General features: G+C 39.9%; 1 protein-coding gene across 2 annotated transcripts in view; it reads left to right on the top strand.

Annotated features, from left to right (window-relative positions):
• dnaaf9 (dynein axonemal assembly factor 9) overlaps nt 1-13,538 on the top strand; it is a 265,646-nt gene extending 252,108 nt beyond the window's left edge. For both annotated transcript variants that reach the window (XM_068028730.1, XM_068028729.1), the window contains 2 exons: nt 4,267-4,360; nt 7,986-13,538. In XM_068028730.1, coding sequence (XP_067884831.1) covers nt 4,267-4,360; nt 7,986-8,092 — 201 coding nt within the window. In that variant the 3' untranslated portion in view covers nt 8,093-13,538. The remainder of the gene's footprint in view (nt 1-4,266; nt 4,361-7,985) is intronic.
• Nucleotides 13,539-21,419: the final 7,881 nt, after the last annotated feature.

Below are 21,419 nucleotides of genomic sequence, written 5' to 3'. Positions count from 1 at the left end.
CAGTTTTTATGTTCTCTGCAAGCTTACTCTCATACTCTATTTTCCCCTTCTTAATCAATCCCTTTGTCCTCCTTTGCTGAATTCTAAACTGCTCCCAATCCTCAGGTTTGCTGCTTGTTCTGGCCATTTTATATTTCTCCTCCTTGGATCTATCCCTAATTTCTCTTGTAAGCCACGGTTGAGCCACCCCTTGCTGTTTTATTTTTGTGCCAGACAAGAATGAACAATTGTTGTAATTCATCCATGCACTCTTTAAATGCTAGCTATTGCCTATCCACTGTCAACCCTTTAAGTAATGTTCCCCAATCTATCATAGCCAACTCGCACCTCATACCGCATAGTTTCCTTTATTTAGATTAAGGACCCTAGTCTCGGAATCTACACTCTCACTCGCCATCTTAATGAAGAATTCCGTCATGTTATGGTCGCTCTTCCCCAAGGGACCCCGCACAACAAGATTGTTAACTAAAACTTTCTCATTACACAATACCCTGTCTAGGATGGCCTGTTCTCTAGTTGGTTCCTCAACGTATTGGTCCAAAAAACCATCACGTACGCACTCCAGGAATTCCTCCTCTACAATATTATTGCTAATTTGGTTTGCCCAATCTATATGTAGATTAAAGTCACCCATAATTACAGTTGCACCCTGCATGAGTCTCTAATTTCCTGTTTAAGGTCATCCTCTACATCACCACTGCTGTTTGGGGGTCTATATACAACCCCCACTGGCATTTTCTGCCCCTTATTGTTTCTTAGCTCCACCCATATAGATTCCAGATCAGGATTCTCTGAGCTAATATCCTCCCTCACTATTGTATTGATTTCCTCTTTACTAACAACGCTACTTCACCTCCTTTCCATTTTTGCCTGTCCTTCCTAAATATTGAATAACTTAGATGTTCAGTTCCCATCCTTGGTTACTCTGTAGCCATGTCTCCGTAATCGCAACTATATCGTATCCATTTACATCTATTTGCGCGGTTAATTCGCCTACCTTATTGCGAATACTCCGCGCATTGAAACACAATGCCTTTCGGCTTGTCTTTTTACCATTCTTAGTCATCTTAGCATTATTTCGCACTATGGCCCTATTTGTTTCTTGCCCTTGATTTCTATGCCTTCCACTTTTGCCTGTCATGCTCACTATTTGAATTCTTGAGGAAGTGACAAAGTTGATAGATGAGGGAAGGGCTGTAGATGTCATATCAAACGCCTTACTGAAGTCCATGTATAAGGTTCCCCATGGTAGGCTGATGGAGAAAGTGAAGTCGCATGAGGTCCAGGGTGTACTAGCTAGATGGATAAAGAACTGGCTGGGCAACAGGAGACAGAGAGTAGCAGTAGCAGTGGAAGGGAGTTTCTCAAAATGGAGACGTGTGACCAGTGGTGTTCCACAGGGATCCGTGCTGGGACCACTGTTGTTTGTGATATACATAAATGATTTGGAGGAAAGTATAGATGGTCTGATTAGCAAGTTTGCAGACGACGCTAAGATCGGTGGAGTAGCAGATAGTGAAGGGGACTGTCAGAGAATACAGCAGAATATAGATAGATTGGAGAGTTGGGCAGAGAAATGGCAGATGGAGTTCAATCAGGGCAAATGCGAGGTGATGCATTTTGGAAGATCCAATTCAAGAGTGAACTAAACAGTAAATGGAAAAGTCCTGGGGAAAATTGATGTACAGAGAGATTTGGGTGTTCAGGTCCATTGTTCCCTGAAGGTGGCAACGCAGGTCAATAGAGTGGTCAAGAAGGCATACGGCATGCTTTCCTTCATCGGACGGGGTATTGAGTACAAGGGTTGGCAGGTCATGTTACAGTTGTATAAGACTTTGGTTCGGCCACATTTGGAATACTGCGCGCAGTTCTGGTCGCCACATTACCAAAAGGATGTAGATGCTTTGGAGAGGGTGCAGAGGAGGTTCACCAGGATGTTGCCTGGTATGGAGGGCGCTAGCTATGAAGAGAGGTTGAGTAGATTAGGATTATTTTCATTAGAAAGACGGAGGTTGAGGGGGGACCTGATTGAGATGTACAAAATCATGAGAGGTATAGACAGGGTGGATAGCAAGAAGCTTTTTCCCAGAGTGGGGGATTCAATTACTAGGGGTCACGAGTTCAAAGTGAGAGGGGAAAAATTTAGGGGGGATATGCGTGGAAAGTTCTTTACGCAGAGGGTGGTGGGTGCCTGGAACGCGTTGCCAGCGAAGGTGGTAGACGCGGGCACGATAGCGTCTTTTAAGATGTATCTAGACAGATACATGAATGGGCAGGAAGCAAAGAGATACAGACCCTTAGAAAATAGGCGACATGTTTAGATAGAGGATCTGGATCGGCGCAGGCTTGGAGGGCCGAAGGGCCTGTTCCTGTGCTGTAATTTTCTTTGTTCTTTGTATTTGCTACATTGCCAAGTTTTGTCCGTAAACTTCAAAATTGTATTCCCTATACAAAGTTCAGATTGTTTGTTTATATTTAACAAAAAAAAATGGTCCTAATCCCTGGGGGAACTCGCTGCACACTTCTGTCCAGTCAGAAAAACATACCCCGATCACTACCTTTTAGCTTCTATTCCTTAGCCGATTTTGTACTCGTTACTACCACCCCTTTAATACTGTGTGCTTCTATTTTCCAAATAAATCTGGTTTGAGGTACTTTATCAAATGCCTTTTGCAAGTCCACATACACAACATCTACTGCACTACCTCCTTCAACCTTCTGCTACTTCATCAAAGAATTTAATCAGATTAATCATGCACTATTTGCCTGCAACAGATGCATGCTGGCTATCTTTTATTAACCCATACGTATCCATGTGAGAATTAACTTTGTTCTTGACAGTGGTCTCTCGTAATATTCCCATCATTAATGTTCGCCTGTGGGGAGGGGGCTTTATGCGGGTCAGTAGCAAGGGCAGGGTGGTGGCTCTCATTGGGCGCCCTCCTTCCCGATGCTAGGTCCCTCATTCAGGCACTAAGTGCCTTTTAATGAGCAACCCACCCCCCCCCCCCACCCCCTGCGGAGCCAGAAAGCAGCCCACGCGGTTTTTCATGCCGTGCTTTCTATACAGCGACGGGGCCAGCTGCCGCACAGCTACTTGCAGCGGCAACATGAGGAATTCCTTAATTGGGCATTAATTTTCTCTTACTCTCGTATCCTTTTTTTAATATCTGCGCACTCTGTATTTTGCCTGGTTTTACAATTGTATTCTGTACCTGACGTTAGCTCCGAGAAGGTGGCGATAGGGCTTGAACCCCTAAAGTCCTTGTGGTGATGGTGCTCCCATAATAGTGTTAGGTTGGGTATTCCAAAATACTGACCCAGCAACAATGAAGGAACAACAGTATGTGTCCAAGTCAGGAATTCTTGGAGGTGGCGATGATTCCTGATGTGTTTAGAAATGTACATCATAATTTGAAGTAAAAATCTAACTACTCAACTAAGTTATTGATCCCTATGAGTTTGTTAGAGAAGAAAATTGAAGCAACCAGATGGCTCAGTATGCTGATATACAGTTGCTGTCTGCAATTGACATCGTGCTGCTTGTTTTTTTTGACATTTGGTCACTTATTTAATTTTGATAGATAATATATTGACTGTGCTCTTCCATTTTTATTTTATTTTTGACAGAAAGGACTTCAGTGAGATTGGGTTTGGATTGTTCTAGCAAAGTGCTGGCACAGGCCTGGAAGTCGTCTCAGTTATTGCTTTTAGCACTGTCTGCTATCCAGTCGCTGACTTCAGTGTTATATGGATTTTTGTTTTGGTTCTACAAATCTTTTGAGGTTTCTGTATATAAAAACTTAATATAATCAAAATTGTCACTGTTGCTATCAAGTTAATTAGCACGGTATTCTCAATTCTCAACCACTAAAGTTACAATAACTATTTTTCTGTCTTCCATTAACTGAGGAAATATTTTCAGTCAGAAACTTCTGTACTTCTCATAGTTTTCTTTTGGTTAGCTGGTCTTCTGGTTAAAAATCTGCACTATACATGAATCTGCAAACCAAGTGACTGAGAATCCAAGTAGGTCTCTAGTGACTGCAGGTGATGTGTTTTTTATTTGTTAGCCCGTATTTTCCAAAGGATGGTCTGTTCGTCTTAATTCCAACAAATCTTTAGACCTCAGTATGAAGGATTCTGTAGTCAAGTTCATTAATGGAAATCGCATGCAGGTTTGGAATCAGAGTATTAAATGTTAATGTTATTGTGCTTAGCATGTGAAGGGTGTCTTCTTAAAATTCTTGATCTTTAACCCTACAGATGAAACGCCATTTAGAGCTACCTCCACCTGGTTGGTTTTACAATGGGAACCAGTTTGTTAACTTCTTTGGTGAAAAGAGTGACCATCACCCATGTATCCTTTCAAGTTTGTGCTTTAAAATTAGTAATTTGGAATTGTTGTCCATAAATGGACACTTTAAATACTTTATATTTTGAAATCTCTTTTGCAACTTTCTGACTCGAACTTCTGGTTCAATATTCAGGACTATTTAAAGTTCCTTTTTCTATGTTAGTGCTTGGGGCCAGTGAGCATGGGGCGATGGGTGAGTGCGTCTTGGTGTTGAAGTAGGACATGGGCAACAGAGTTTTGAATGATCTCAGGTTTGTGATAGGGTAGATTAGGGAGGCCGGTCAGTTGTGCATTGGAATAGTCAAGTCTAAAGGCAACAAAGGCATGGATGAGGGCTTTAGCGGCAGGTAAGCTGAGGCAAGGATTGAGTCGGGTGATATGGAAATGGAAATAGGCGGTCTTAATGCAGATACGTGCCAAGAAATTCATCTCCGGGTCAAATATAACACCAATATAAATGTAAAGCACAGTAACCTCCTGTGGACCGACATGAGAGGAAAAATAATGACTAAATCTGCCATTGAGGAGCTCTGTTCTTACAATGTGCTCTCTTTTTGTAGTCTTTTAATTTTATTATTGCCTCTTTTTTTCTTGTTGAAAGGAAATATCTACTTTTTACATAAAATAGAAGTTTCTACTAAATATAGCAATTATCTCTTTTCTGAAAATAGAGACATGTTGTCGCAGCTTTTCGTCTTGCACTCATCAGGACAATCTGCAAGAATACCAATGTAAGGGAAAACAACAGCTTTATACTGTATGAAATTTGTGCTTGGTTTAATGTGCGCAAATTTCTTTCATTTTTTGATTTGATCCGTTTATGTCGCTATATTGCTTCAATAGATGTCTGCACCATAAACAGTACCCGTTTGAAACATGACAGCACCGTAAATTCACTTAAGCGGAAGCGGTTTGGCAACGCACTTAACGACACCACTAAACACGTAACAAATCTCTCAGATCATGTAAAGTCAGAAAATAAGGAGTTTGTTTTTGCGCATGGTTTCAATTTTGGTATGCCTTCATCCCAAATCAAGTGGGAAGAGGTATTTGCTGACTTCGAACTCCTCTACTCCCAAATATCCGCCACACACCAGCGTCCCCTGATGATGCTGAATCCTTGAAAGCGCGCATAGCTGATTTAGCGCACGCATATTGCGGGATTCCGAACAACATGTCTGATTTCCACATGCAACATGATAGCTTTGAGGCCTTAAGACCAACTTGGACATGCACATCAGTAAGCCTGACAAAGGGATAACAATAATTCATCCTTAACCAGTGTGACTATATCAACAAAATGCATGCCATTCTTCATGACGTGTACATATTCATATCCATTGGACCTGAAGCTCAACATGACCGGACAACCTTGCTCGAAAGTAAGCTTTAAAAAAAAAGCTTGCGGGACTTGTGTAAGAGCAATGAGCTGCCGTGTGATATATATGGCAGGGTTCGTCCTCACGGCTGTCTGCGTCCGCATATGTACGGGCTGCCCATGAAGCACAAAAGTGATGTCCCTCTACACCCTATCTTATCTATGATCAGTTCTGCACAACATGAATTGGCCAAATGGTTGGGCGAATTGTTACAACCAGTTTTGAGCAAGTTCTCCACATAGAAGGGAAGGATTCCTTCACATTTGTGAAGACCATACAGGACTTGCATATCGATAGGAGTGCCGTGTCCATGTGCTCATTTGACATTGCTGGCCTATTCTAGACCCGCCACCGTTGAACTTAGGAACTCGACAACTCGCATAGTTGAGTTCAATTTTAATGACACCATGTATGCCAAAATAGATGGTGTTGCCATGGGATCCTTTCTAGGCCCAGCTCTTGCAAGCTTCTTTGTTGGGCTCCATGAGAAACGTGTCATTGATGGAATGACACCTAACCTCCTACCTCTTGCATATTTCCAATATATAGATGATGCGTTTGCTATATTTGAATCCGCAGCTGCATGCAATAATTTTCTTGCACATCTTAATGGGCTCCATCCTGCGCTGAAATTCACCTTTGAAATGGAGCAGTCAAATGAGCTCCCTTTCCTTGACGTACTAGTTGAGAGATCTGTTAAGGGGTTCTCTACCGCAGTCTACCGCAAACCTACCTTCACTGGTCAATACACGCGTTGGGCTTCTTACAGTTCTACGTGCTATAAGATGGGCCTTATTGGCAACCTTGTAAATAGGGCCCAAGCTATTTGCTCACCATGCAAGCTTGATGCTGAAATAGGGCGAATCAAAGACATCCTGCGTGACAGTGGCTACCCTGATCAGATCATTTCTCGCTGTATATTGCATAAACTTATGAAAGAGCCTGAGGCTGTAATTTTCAGCCCTGAAAAGTGCCCAGTCTACTTCAAATTACCCTGGAAGGGTAATGTATCCCAAACATTGGAGCAACAGGTGAAGCTAGATATTTCACACTGCTTCTCTGCAGTAGCAACATGTGTGGTCACCACTAACGGGATGCTGCCGTCAAGCCAAAAAGACAAACTGCCTATCCCACAAATGAGTAATGTGTTCCATGCATTTCAATGCCAGTTTGATGCTAGGTGTATCGGCCGTACATCCCAAAGACTGGCGGATCGTATCAAATAACATGTCCTTTCCACTGTTCGTAACGGCAAGGTACCACCCGTACCCAACCATCCCGTGCTTACAAAACTCAAAACACAGTGCCCAACATTAGATGTGATTCCACAATTGGACAACGTTTGCTAAATAATCCTCAGTGTGCCCAGAATTATGCTGACAATTCGCAGTGTGGTGCATTTGCTTGTACTGGAAGCTACATATATTAATACAGAGGGCCCTGTTCTTTGCAGACAGAACATGTACAAACATTGTGCCTGTTTCATCTAAACAAAATAAGTGACAGCCATTTGCTGGTTTATTACTCAGGGCAATGCATTCACCAATCAGCATCAAGCTGCTTGGTTTAAATTTCAAACAAAGCTTGGCAGTTAACTGTCAGTCACCGTAAACTGGTGCATTCTCCATGGCAACGCCTCTACCAGTCAGAGTTCACATGCCAAACAATCAGCATTCTCTTATACAGTATAAAGTTGTTGTTTTCCCTTACATTGGTATTCTTGCGGATTGTCCTGATGAGTGCAAGACGAAAAGCTTCAACGACATGTCTCTATTTTCAGCAATACTCAAGTTCTGTCCTACCAAACAACCATTTGTTTTCTGTCAGTAAACTAATTGTTAAATAATGGTTAACAGATTGGATGGTAGAATATATTTCCTTTTGTTACTCCATGTCACGAAAGTGTGAGGCTGTTCTACTCATGCAAGGCTATCTATTGATCAAATATGTGGATGGTTCTCTTTGACCTGTCTTAGCGGGCTCACCTAACATTGCCGATAAGATAGGTAATGTAGAGTGTTATAATGCAGGGTTCTGAGTAAGCCTATTAGTGCTTAACAAAGGTTAGACATCTGTTCATTATAGCAGAGGTAAAATATGCACCGATAGGATATATTGCATCTAAAACTGTTTATATTAGAGGGAGACATTAGAGATTCATGGACAAGCGAATATTGATTGCAATGCAAGTTGTAGAAACATCATATGGAGAATGGTTAACTTCCCTTACATCTATAAATTATAATCAGTGATGGACACATTCATAGAAGACTATCTATCAGAAGTCAACAAAGAGATTGAGAAGTACAACACAGAAATTGAAAAACAAGAGTGTCAAGATCTCTTTGAGCCATAACTTAAGACCTATTTAAGTTCATGGTCTGTTATATTTTGTATTAGAGTGGGATAACAAATTGCCTGAAGCTGAATTGGAACTGGTGACAATACAGCACTTTTTTCTTGTGCATCAATATATGTCTCAATAAGTGACTTTAAAAAAAATTAAAGTAAAAAGCCTGTGCAAATTTACAAATGTTGATAACTATAATAACAAATGGAATTTTAATAATTTCCCACTGTTGACTTAGCTGACCACAGTCACAGGCAATCTGCAGTAGGAGAGCAGTTACATAAAACGTACTTTTTTTGCTGACTGAGTCTGAACCAAGGCAATTTGCAGTTCACTTTTACTCATCAAGCTTGTCACTTTATAAATATTCCAGGGCCCTGAGTAGACATGGCCGGTCTCAAAAGAAACTCAAGTTACATGACTTCAAGCTGGAATGTTAAGCAAATATACCTGCTCAAGTTCACTACAGAGGAACACTCACTACAACAAAATTTGTTTGAAATCAACACACATCTTGTATTTTTGTTTTAAAAGTTGCTAATTCCACCTAACCAGCGCCAATCTAGATTTAATCAATGTTTTTTATTCATTGTGTCTGGAGGCCTGGAGTTTATATTTTTTAAATGTTTCTACAATTCGAGTAATGGTTGATTTACTTCATCCTGTAGAGATGTGAATGCTGAGATTAGTAGAGTTGTTCCATGGAATTGGTCTCTGCAATCTCGTTATCAAGATCCTCTGCCTGAGATTTGTTTGTAGAAGCATTGGCAATGTTATAAGTAGGTACACAGCTGTGGTGTCTGATTTGTAACTTGACTAACAATAGCCAATAAGCCATTCAATCAATCACTGATTATGTGTTTAGATTCACTTCTAGTACTGAGTACAAATCCTACACCACAGATCGCAGATCTGTGTACTGTAATGTAGTTAGATAATGAAAGGTACATTTGAGATGACTTTTTAAATTAAAAGTTCTGTGTGTGTTTAGTTTTAAAAAGTACTCCCTGATCACCCACTCATCACACACACAGTATTGCATGGCCAAATGTTATTTGACCTTTGGTGAAATGAATGGGAGGGGGAAAGCCTTATTGTGCAGGTCATGATTCAGTTTTTAATACTGCATAGGAACCCACTTAAATTTTACAATGTTTATATCAGTTACACCTTATTGCTGCTTTTTTATTCACAACTGTAAAACTGTTCCTAACTATTAAGATGCCTGCAAGTTATAAAAATAAAGGAGAACTGTAATGTTCTTGTAGTAATTTTGCTGTACATATTTATGCTGCATTAATCTGCAAAGCAGTGAAAGTAAGGATACAATAGATCCTGTTGTGAATCTTCCATATACAGAAAAATAAAATGACACTAAGTGAAATCAGGCGCTGCTGATCAGTTGGATTGGTGGAATAGCAACTTTTTGCAAAATAAACTGAAATGTACGTTCCTATCCTATTCTCTGCAAGCAAATAATATTGTGGAGAGTGGAATTGACAGCCTCTGTAGTGAAAGATGATGTGTTCAGGTTAATTTGTTTACTGGTTCCACATTTTCACTACTTTTGGAAAACGTGAATAACGAACTTTTTTTTTGCTGCACTTTGTACTTTTTGGCCTGTGTAAAAGTGGGCTATACAATTCCTGTGTATCCTTGTGGTTCCCACAGTTTTGGTATTCCTCAAAATAAGTCCTAGTCTATTCTAGATGAAGCTAGTAGCATTGCTGTGTGACACATTAGATAATGCACATGAGTACTAAAGGTACTCAACAGGTAAATAACGTTCTCCACAGTGTGCTTCTGTTTCTGCAGCAATGGTTTTATTCATCTAGGACTTGGCCTAGTCGTACTCATCTACATTTTTATTAGAACTACAGAAGAAGACAGAATTACCTTTTGTTTTTGTATCCCAAATCAAACAGCTGTCTTTTATTACTAGAAAATAAGATGATAAATATAAAGCAATGCCAGCACTGTGAAGTAATTATGGATAGCTGTTGAAATAATCCAGGAATGAAAAACTGAAGAAAAAGCGCTGATACATTGCTCAGCCAAGGAATAATTAAATGTACTTGCATTTTAAAGTAACGCAAGGGCCCAAGAATTATAAAGACAAAAACCTATCTATTTGAACAGCGAGTTTTTCCTGTCCTGTAAAATTTGCCATGCAAGTAATAAATAACGTTACATTTCATCTATCCATTTGGATGTATAAAAGGAAAGATTTGGTTTTCCTTAATTCACTGTGCACTTGTCTCTTGGTGGTGTTCTTGGGTTCTTGTACCACTTAGTTATGCATTTGACTTGCCTTTATGCATGAAGAACAGTATATGGTACGCAAGGCTAAATTAACCAGTAGATGCATTCAAGGGGAATGGCTATCAGTTTATACTAATGCTGCCATTTACTTTGACGTACTGGAGGTCACTAAATATCGTTGATTATCCTCCAGTTTGAACACTTTTGAACTTTGCTTTATCACATTGATGATGGTAAAGCCAGGTGGTGATATAACCAAACTAAATAGCTCCTTCAGTATTTTATTGATCCATTCGAATAATCATGTCACAAAATTTATCGTGACACTTTAGGGTGTGAAACCAGTAATTTGATACCAAAAATTCAGTAATCTGGTACCCTGAAATTTACAACTGACTCCTTTTATTCTAGAAGATTTTCATATGCTAAATAATATTGCTAGAAAATCTTCTTTCACGTGATAAGTTGCAGTACTGCACAGCATTCTGAGGATGGTTGTCCTATTATTCTACTTGGGTGAAACTTAACATTTCAATAATTAAAAAAAAATATTTTGTTCCACTTATCTCTGGACAAGAGTAAATTTTAACTGATGAGAATGGTAACATGCTGATCACCGTCAGTACCTCAGGTACTTGGAATGTTTCACTGTACTAGTGATGATGAAGAAAGCTTTTAGCTTTATTACTAAATATATATGGGGTGGTGTAACTGAATTTAAACAAATGGAAAACTAAGCAGAAGGAGCATTTTTTTCAGCAACTTTACGAGTCTAATGAGTAAATAGCAGTTTAAGCACATTTAGCTGACAAAGCAATTCATAGCTATATTTGAAAGAAGTAGGAAACTATAGAAATGCTTTGAAGCCTTCCCCTAAAGTTAGTCTTTACAGCTGTGCTGTGTGATATCCTGATAGGTTTGAGTGTTTGTTTACCAGTATAACCTCACAAGTAATGTTAAGATGCTGGGATGCAAATAAATAGTTTTTGTGTGTCCCAACATAGAGTTGTGATGGGCGACATGAACTTTTTTAAAACAAATTTATATCTGAGATAAAAGTAACAGTGCCTAAATATTTTAAAAGCTTTGGAATGCTTTCTAACTGAAGCTGTGTTAAAACTCAATAGTGAGCCACTCTAAAGCTAACTGCTCAGCCTTGACTTGGGGGTTAACTTTGCTTTAATTGGCATCTTGCACTGTAGTAAAGTCTGTTAAAGATAGATCATTACCATGTTGTAATATATAAACAAAAACTAAACTTGGGCCCACCCAAAATGGTGACATATGGCCAGTTTATGTTCATATGTAAAAAAAAACTATGATCTTACAGGGTATTGCAAATGTCGTCCATCATAAACTAATGAATAAGTTAAGCTGCTTTAATATCACTAAGATGGAATTAAGTATTTTAGGCTGCATTAAAATGTTAGTTTAACATCAGTGACTTCTGTGATTGATTATCGAGGCAGGAAGATAGTCAATATATGACATAACCAGCCATTCTATTTGTATAGCAATTTTAGAAAAAAATACTGTGAAATTGGTCCAGTGTGGCATCCAGATGGCCTTAGCCCTTTCACCACATTTCATTTTCTGCCCATGGGAACAGCAAGGATTATATCCATCTTATTGATATTAGTTTGGGCTGTAACTGATTTTGACAGCTGTTTTGCTGCTATATTACTCTGGATGAAACAAAATGTAAAAAAAAGAATATTATGCAAGGTGTCATTTCTTGCACTGCTAAAAGTTTATTGTAAGCTACCTAACTTATGGCTTATTAATTCACTATTTGCAAGTGAATCTACAATGTAAATCACTTTTAGCAACAAAAAGCAACAAGTTGTGCATGTTCTGTCAGGTCAAATCATACTCGCAGTATAGATTACAGTGGCATATTTGTAATTTCAGTCCAGAATGTGAGAGGCCCATATTTCAAAGTTAGTTGTGTGATTGCCTTCATTCATACCAAAATGCCAACAGATATATGGTATAAAGTCATAAATTATTTAAAATCTCACTTGAACCCATTTGAGAACTAAAGGAATTTATTTCTTGGAAGATCAGAGGGGAGTTAATAGAAAAGAAAGTGTATTGACACATGTTTTGGTATAATACAATGGTTTTACTAAGCACAATAACAACCTAAGTAAAATCACATATATTTGGTATGATACTGTAGTTAGTTGGTATTTCTGACATTTAACTGGATTGGGATCTGAGATATTTGAATTTAAAAATGCCATTGAAATAATTGGATCCTTTAGTTAAATGCTGAGGCAGTCACTTAGATTAAGATGCTTTGGGTTCCTGGGCCTCCTGTTAATTTTGACCTTATGAGCATTCTATTAAAAATGGTGTTGGTGAAAGGGATTTAGTATCAAAGTAACAGGAGTATTACAAAAAAAAAAATCTGAATGCTAAGCAGGTGTTTTGATAAACTATTAGCAGGCCTTAACAGTGTGCTTGCATCATTATTGTTGGGAGAGTGTCTTGTACTGGTCGCTGAAGTTATGGAACATACATTCTTTGAAAGGGAACACAGCAACTTGAATTAGCTTACATTCTCTGGTCTACTTGACTCGAGGATTAATTTAAGTTATACTTTGTGTTCCCATTTGGAATTCTAACAGTATTTGCACATAAAGAATTCAATTAAAGAATTGCTATTCAGAAAAAAGGGAACAATTTTATTTGTTTGATAACAATGACTTTACTGTGATTTGCTACAACCTATGATGTAATTTTAAACGTCAGATCATTAGCAAAATAACTTACCTCATAAATTGAAAAATATAACAAATTTTTAGACAATTACTTGCTGAATTTTTCAAGCAATGTTCTTCATATAAATGAAGAGTGAATTCAGGAATTTATTTGTTTGACTTGAAAGCGTGCCAAATTTGTCATTTTGATACTAACTTTAACCACTTTAGTTTGTGGGTTTTTTGGGAGGGGGAGAATATCTTTAAATTAAAAAGGATGAATTGTATTTGCACAAAACTACTGTAACTTCAGTTAAACTGGTTTTGCGTGTGACTGAAGCTTTTTTGCATATCTTGTATTTATTACATTGCAAAAGATATAATTAATCCAACAAAGTGTATAGAATAATTATTAGTTTTTTCCATTTATTTTTGTATTTGTTGGCACATTTTTACCTGTAGCTGTGATATTTTGCAATTTTTACACATGTAATTTTCAGCAATTGCATTTCAATTCAACTTTCAATAAAGTTTATATGTTTCACCAATTAAAGTGACTATCTTTAATTCAGCACCTCTCAGCAGTTTTGGTTTCTGAAATACAATATCCCTTTTTTAAATTGAAGCGAGAGTCTTAATCCTTCTAGATTAAATTATTGCTTGGTTTTCAGATTACATGGTCCTTGTTTGTTACAGAACAGGCCATTGGGCCCAACTGGTCTATGTATATGTTTGCTTTTTTTTTATTTCATGGGGTGTATGTGGACAAATCATTGAAAATGCAAGGCAGGTTGAGAAAGCAGTTAATAAAGCATACTGGATCCCGGGCTTAATAAATAGCGGCATAGAGTACAAAAGCAAGGAAGCTATGATGAACCAGCATAAAACACTGGTTCAGCCTCAACTGGAGTGTTGTGTCCAATTCTGGGTGCCACACTTTAGGAAGGAAGTTAAGGCATTCGAAAGGGTGCAGAAAAGATTCATGAGAATGGTTCCAGTAATGAGGAACTTTAGTTAGTGGATACTTTGGAGAAGCCCTCCTCCCTTTCCCTGCCTCTGTACTTGCTCTCATAAAAGATCATTGACCTGAAACATTAACTCTTCCTTTCTCCACAGATGCTGTCTGCGTATTTCCAGCATTTTCTGTTTTTATTTCAGTTTTCAGCATCTGAAGTATTTTAATTTTGTGTTAACCAAATTATTGCAGATCTATAAATATAGGATTGAACAGAAGGTGGACAAATAGGGAATTATTTTTAACACTTCTCTGCACCTGAGTGGCCTTTCATTGACATTGGGAAAGGAAAGCACAAGGTTTAGTTGTATGACACAAATCGCAACAGTTTGCGAGGTACTACTTGTCCTTCAGGTGGGAAATGAATTTGGAGATGATTATCTCATGTTCTAATTGCGAAAATAAATGGAAGCTTTGTTACCTTGACCTTGAATTCCTTATGTTAAAATCAAGGCTTGTCAAACCATTTTCTGTTCTACCTCATTTTGTCTTGGGACTGTTGAGCTCCTTACCTCCCCTTGTTAGAAAGAACACGGCAAGACAATATAAGATAAAGGGTGCAATTCTAAAGGGGAGTGCAGGAGAAGAGGGACCTGGGTATAAATGTGCATAAATCATTGAACGTGGCAGGATAAGCTGAGAGCGCTGTTAATAGAGCATACAGCATCCTCGGCTTTGTTAATAGGGGCATAGAGTACAAGAGCAAGGAAATTATTAAATTTGTGTAAAACACTGATTCGGCCTCAACTGGAGTATTGCATCCAGTTCCGGGCACCGCATTTTAGGAAGGATGTGAAGATGTTGGAGAGGCTGCAGAAAAGATTCACAAAAGTGGTTCCAGAGATGAGGAATTTCAGTTACATAGGTTGGAGAAGTTGGGACCTTGTCTTCCTTGGACAAGAGAAGGTTGAGAAGAGATTTGATAGAGGTATTCAAAATCGTGAGGGTTCTAGACAGTAGGTAGGGAGAAACTGTTCCCATTGGTGAAAGGATTGAGAACCAGAGGGCACAGATCGAAGGTAGTTGATAAAAGAAGCAATAGCGACATGAAAAACTTACACGCAGCAAGTGGTTAAGGTCTGAAAGGCACCGTCTGAGAGTGTGGTGAAGGCAGGGTCAATCGAGGCATTCAAGAGGGAATTGAATTGTTATTGAGAAAGGAAGAATGTGTATCATAGAATCATAGAAAATTTAAGGCACTGGAAGAGGCCACTTGGTCTATCGTGTCTGTGCCGGCCGAAAAACTATCCACCCATTCTAATCCCACCTTCCAGCATTTGGTCTGTAGCCCTGCAGATAATGGCACTTAAGGTGCATATCCAGACTCCTTTTGAATGAATTGAGGGTTTCTGTGTCAACTACCTGTTCAGGCAGTGCGTTCCAGACCCCACCACCCTCTGGGTGAAAAAAATTTTACTCATCTCCGCCCTAATTGTTCTACAAATAACTTTAAATCTATGCCCGCTCATCACTGACCTCTCTGCTAAGGTGAGTAGGCCCTTCACCTTAACTCTACCCAGGCCCCTCAAAATTTTGTACATTTCAATCATATCTCCCCTCAGCCTTCTCTATTCCAAGAACAGCCCTAGCCTATCCATATCTTTCTTCATAACCGCATTTTTCCAGTACTGGCAACATCCTCATAAATCTACTCTCTACTCTCTCTAGTGCAATTACGTCCTTTCTGTAATGAGGTGACCAGAACTGCATGCCCGTACTCCAGTAGTAGCCTAACTGATCAGTTATACAGTTCCAACATAACTCCTCTGCTCTTGTATTCTATACCTCGGCTAATAAAGGAAAGGATTACATGTACCTTCTTAACCACTTTATTGACTTGCTACCTTCAGGTGTCTCTGGACATTCACTCCAAGGTCCTCACTTCATCTACACTTCAGTATTTTCCCATTAATCGTGTATTCTTTTGCCTTGTTTGATCTCCCTAAATGCATCACCTCACACTTCTCTCGGTTGAATTCCATTTGTCATTTTTCTGACCATCTAGCAAATAAATAATCCTGTTTCAGTTAAGAGTTAAGTTAGGTTTCTTGCAGTTTTTAACAGGGGTATACTAACACTTTGAGAGTATCTGTAGATAGTTAATTAGGTAGTTAGCTTAAACTGGTTTCTGAGCTGTCGCGGCGCTCTAGCAGAGCTGACACAGCATTGTTTTTTAGAGTATAAATTCAGGGGACTCTCAGTGCTGCTTGTCTGCATTGAGTGCTGCTGGAGGGCATGGAGTGTTAAGGGAGTTTGGTAATTGAGGGAGTTCAGGAAGGAGGGCACATAAATTAAGAAGAAAATAAATTTGAGTGCACAGAGTGTAAAGTGGGAGTTTGTGAGAGAGGAGGGCTCCTTTCTTTCTTGTAACTTTTTTCAGCCTCCAGTAGCTGCTCCTCTCTTCAGTACAGAGCAAGAAGTTGATTGGTGAGTAACTGGTAAGTTATTTTACTTCTCATTGTAATAAAAAGCTTTTAAAGTTACGTTATGGCAGGTCAGCTTGGCCAAGTGGAATGTACATATTGTGTGTGGGAAGTCATGGATGCACCACGTGTCCTAAACGAACACATCTGCAGGAAGTGCTACCGGCTGCAGAAGCTTGAGCTCTGGGTTTCAGAACTTGAGCGGCGGCTGGAGTCACTGTCGTGCATCCGCGAGGTAGAGGACTACGTGGATAGCACGTTTAGGGAGGTGATCGCACCGCAGGTTAGGAGCATGCTGGCAGAGAGGGAACGGGTGACTGTCAGGCAGTCAGTCTAAGAGTCCCCTGAGTCTATCTTGCTAATTGGTTTTCCATTTTGGATACTGGTGAGGGCGATAGTTCCTCAGAGGAGTGCAGCCAGAGCAAAGTCCGTGGCACCGCAGGTGACTCAGGTGCACATGAAAGGAGGAAGAAAAGTGGAAAAGCAATATTGATAGGGGATCAGGCAGGCATTTCTGCAGCAGTAAATGTAACTCATGGATGGTGTTTTGCCTCCCTGGTGCCAGGGTCAAGAATGTCACGGAGCAGCTGCAGGATATCTTTCTGGGGAAGGATGAACAGCCAGAGGTCGTGGTACACATTGGTACCAATGACATGGGTAAGAAGGGGGATGAAGTCCTGAGAGCAGATTTTAGGGAGTTAAGAAGCAGGACCTCCAAAGCAGTAATCTCAGGATTTCTCTCAGTGCTGTATGCTAGAGAGCATAGGAATAGGAGGGTTGATCGATTGAACACGAGGCTGGAGAATTGGTATAGGAGAGAGGGCATCAGATTTCTGAGGCATTGAGACTGGTTCTGGGGTAGGTGGGACGGACTACACCTTAACAGGGCCGGAACTAATATCCTCGCAGGGAGATTTGCTAGTGCTGTTGGGGAGGGTTTAAACTAGCTTGTCAGGGGGATGGGAACCTGAGGTGTTACTCAGATTGGAAGGAAATAAAACTGGTAACAGGAGGTAGAAAAGTAGCAAGTGGCATTGCAAAGCAGGCGAGCATTAACTAGGCTTAGAATGCAGAATAATGTTAAGACGACAAGGTTAAGGCACTCTTCATGAATGCACGCAGCATTTGCAACAAGGTAGATGATTTAAAGGCCCAAATAGAGCTAAATGGGTATGATCTAATTGCCACAATGGAAATATGCTACAGGGTGACCAAGACTGGAACTGAATATTCAAGGATATTTGACTTTTAGGAAGGACAGGCAAAAAGGAAAAGGAGGTGATATTGCGCTGATAAGGGATGGGATCAGTACATTCGTAAGGGAGGATCTCCGATCGGAAGAACAAAATATGGAATCTGTTTGGGTGGAGTTAAGAAACAGCAAGGAGCAGCAAACATTGGTAGAAGTTGTTTATAGGCCACCAAACAGTAATGGTAGTGTGGGATGGTATTAATCAGAAGACTAGTGCGGTATGGGTAATACAGTAATTATGGGTTACTTCAATCTGCATATAGACTGGGTAAACCTAATGAGCACTAATGCTGTGGAGGACAAGTTTCTAGAGTGTGTTCGGGATAGTTTTCTAGTGCAGTATGTTGAGGAACTGATGAGAGAACAGGCTATTTTAGATCTAGTATTATGCAATGAGAAAGGGCGAATTAATAAACTTGTTGTAAAAGAACTTTTAGGGATGAGTGAGCATTATATGATAAAATTTTACATTATGTTTGAAAGTGAGGTTGTTCAATCTGAAGCCAGGGTGTTAAATTTGAACAAAGAAAATTATGAAGGTATGAGGCAAATTGGCTGAGGTGGATTGGGAAAATGCATTAAAAGGTATGACAGTATTTAGGCAATTGATAGTCTTTAAAAAATATTACATAGTTTATATATTCCTTCAAGGCAGAAAAACCCCAAAAGGAAAGGCAGTCAACCGTGGATAACAAAGGAAGTTAAGGATTGTATAAGACTTTAAAAAAAAAAGGCCTATAAAATTTGCCAGAAATAGTAGTAAACCTAAGGATTGGGAGATTTTGGAATGCAGCAAAGGAGGACGAATAAACTGATAGAGAGCATAGAATATGAATGTAAGCTAGCAAAAAATATAAAAACGGACTGTAAAAGCTTCTATGTAAAAAGGAAACTTTTGGCTAAGATAAATGTGGGTCCATTACAGGCAGAGTCAGGAGAATTTATAATGGGGAATAGAGAAATGGCAGATGCGCTGAGGATCATCTTCAAATCCTCACTAGGTACAGGCGAAGTACCAGATGATTGGAGGTCTGCGAATGTTGTACCATTGTTTAACAAGGGTGAAAGGGATATGCCAAATAATTGTAGGCCAGTCATCTGACCTCGATGGTGGGTAAATTGTTGGAACCTATTCCGAGGGACACGATAAACTGCCACTCAGAAAGGCATGGATTAATCAGGGACAGTCAGCATGGTTTTGTTATGGGAAGGTCGTATCTTACTAACTTGATTGAGTTCTTTGAGGAAATGACGGGGAGGATTGATGAGGGATGTGGTTTACATTGATTTTAGTAAGGCCCCCTACATTTACATCCAAATTGTTAATATATACCACAAAAAGCAGGGGACCCAGTACTGAGCCCTGCGGAATACCATTGGACAACCCTCCAGTGTCAACAGCTGTCAACAATTACCCTTTGTTTCCTGCCACTGAGCCAATTTTGTATCCACCTTGATACATTTCCCTGGATCCCATGGGATTTTATTTTTTTTAACCAGTCTGCTATGTGGGAATTTGTCAAAAGCCTTGCTAAAATCCATGTAGACCACATCAACTGCACTACCGTCATCTGTCTTCCTGGTTACTTCTTCAAAAAATTCGATCAAATTGGTGAAACAAGATCTTCCCTTCACAAATCCATGCTGACTATCTTTGATTAACCTGTGCCTTTCTGAATGACACTTTATCCTGCCTCTCAGAATAGATTCCAATAATTTGCCCACTACTGAAGTTAGACTGACTGGCCTGCAATTATTCCATCCATGCCTTGCTCCCTTTTTAACCAGAGGTACAACGTTAGCAGTTCTCCATTCCTCTGACACCACACCATTATCCAATGAGGACTGGAAAATGATTGTCAGACTAACCGCTATTTTTTCTCTTGCTTCTTTTAACAGCCTGGGGTATATTTCATCTAGTCCTGGTGATTTATTAACTTTCAAGGATGCTAATCCCATTAATACTTTTTCTCTCCCTATGTTTATCACATCCAATACTCCACACCCCTCTTCCTTAACTACAATATCTGCATTCTGCTCCTCTTTTGTGAAGACAGATGCAAAGTATTCATTAAGAACCATACCAAATCTTCCGCCCCTACACATAGGTTACCTTTTTGGTCTTTTATGGGCCCTCCTTATTTATCCTCTTACTCTTAATGTATTGATAAAACATCTTTGGGTTCACCTTGATTTTGCTTACCAATATTCTTTCATGCCCTCTTTTTGCTTTCATAATTTCCTTTTTGATTTCATCCCTCCACTTTCTACACTCCTCTTGGCTTTCTGTAGTATTGAGTTCTCGCTGTCGGACATGAGCTTTCCTTGTCTTATCTTGCCCTGTAGGCTCCTTGACGTCCCTGGGGGTCTAGATTTGGCCATCTCGCCCTTTTTCTTTGTGGGAATATTTTTACTCTGAACCCCTTGAATCTCCCCTTTGAATGCCTCCCACTGCTCTGACACTGATTTAACTTTAAGTAGCTGTTTCCAGCCCACTTTCGCTAAATCATTCCTCAGTTTAGTAAAATTGGCCTTGCCCCAATTGAGAACTCCAACTCCTGTTCTTTCCCTGTCCTTTTCCATAATTATGTTAAAACTGACTGAATTATGATCACTACCACAAAAATGCTCTCCCACTGCCACTCTTTCCACCTGCACAGCTTAATTTCCTAAAACTAAGTCTGAAACTGCACCCTCTGTTGTTGGACTTGCTCCATACTGACCAAAAAAGTTCTCCTGAATGCACCTCAAGAATTATGCTCCCTTAATTCCTTTCACACTAAAACTATCCCACTTAATATTGGGGTAGTTAAAATCCCCTACTATTACTGCCCTATTGTTCTTGTACTTCTCAGAGATTTGCCTACATATCTGCTCTTTTATCTCCCTCTGACTGTTTGGGTGTCTATAGTACACTCCCAGCAGTATGATGGCCCCTTTTTTGTTCCTTAGCTCAATCCATATGGCCTCATTTGATGAACCTTCCAACATATCATCCCTCCTCACAGCTGTAATAGTTTCCTTGACCAAAATTGCCACTCCCCTTCCTTTCTTATCCCCCTCCCTATCGCATCTGAAAACCTATGTGGTTAGCACCGCAGCCTCACAGCTCCACGAACCCGGGTTCAATTCTGGTACTGCCTGTGCGGAGTTTGCAAGTTCTCCCTGTGACCGCGTGGGTTTTCGCTGGGTGCTCCAGTTTCCTCCCACCGCCAAAGACTTGCAGGTGATAGGTAAATTGGCCGTTGTAAATTGTCCCTAGTGTAGGTAGGTGGTAGGGAATATGGGATTACTGTAGGGATAGTATAAATGGGTGGTTCTTGGTCGGCACAGACTCGGTGGGCCAAAGGGGCTGTTTCAGTGCTGTATCTCTAAATAAATAAAAACCCTGTAGCCAGGAACGTTGAGCTGCCATTCCTATCCCTCCTTAAACTATGTTTCCGTAATAGCTATGATATCATACTGCCACGTGTCTATCTGTGCCGTCAGCTCATCTGCTGTACTTGCATTGAAACAGATACCCTCAAGCACTGCCAAGCTCTCTCATTTTTAACCTTTGTTTCCTCTGTCTTCCAAATTAATCCATCAATTTTCTGCCTTCCATTTTCATTTCTGATTTTGTCCCAACTGCGTCTACCCTCAGGTCCCCATCCCCCTGCCAAACTAGTTTAAACCC

The sequence above is a fragment of the Heterodontus francisci genome, chromosome 1, assembly GCF_036365525.1.
Source record: "Heterodontus francisci isolate sHetFra1 chromosome 1, sHetFra1.hap1, whole genome shotgun sequence".
In the NCBI taxonomy this organism is placed as follows: Eukaryota; Metazoa; Chordata; class Chondrichthyes; order Heterodontiformes; family Heterodontidae; genus Heterodontus; species Heterodontus francisci.
This window is presented reverse-complemented; position numbering and strand designations above follow the sequence as displayed.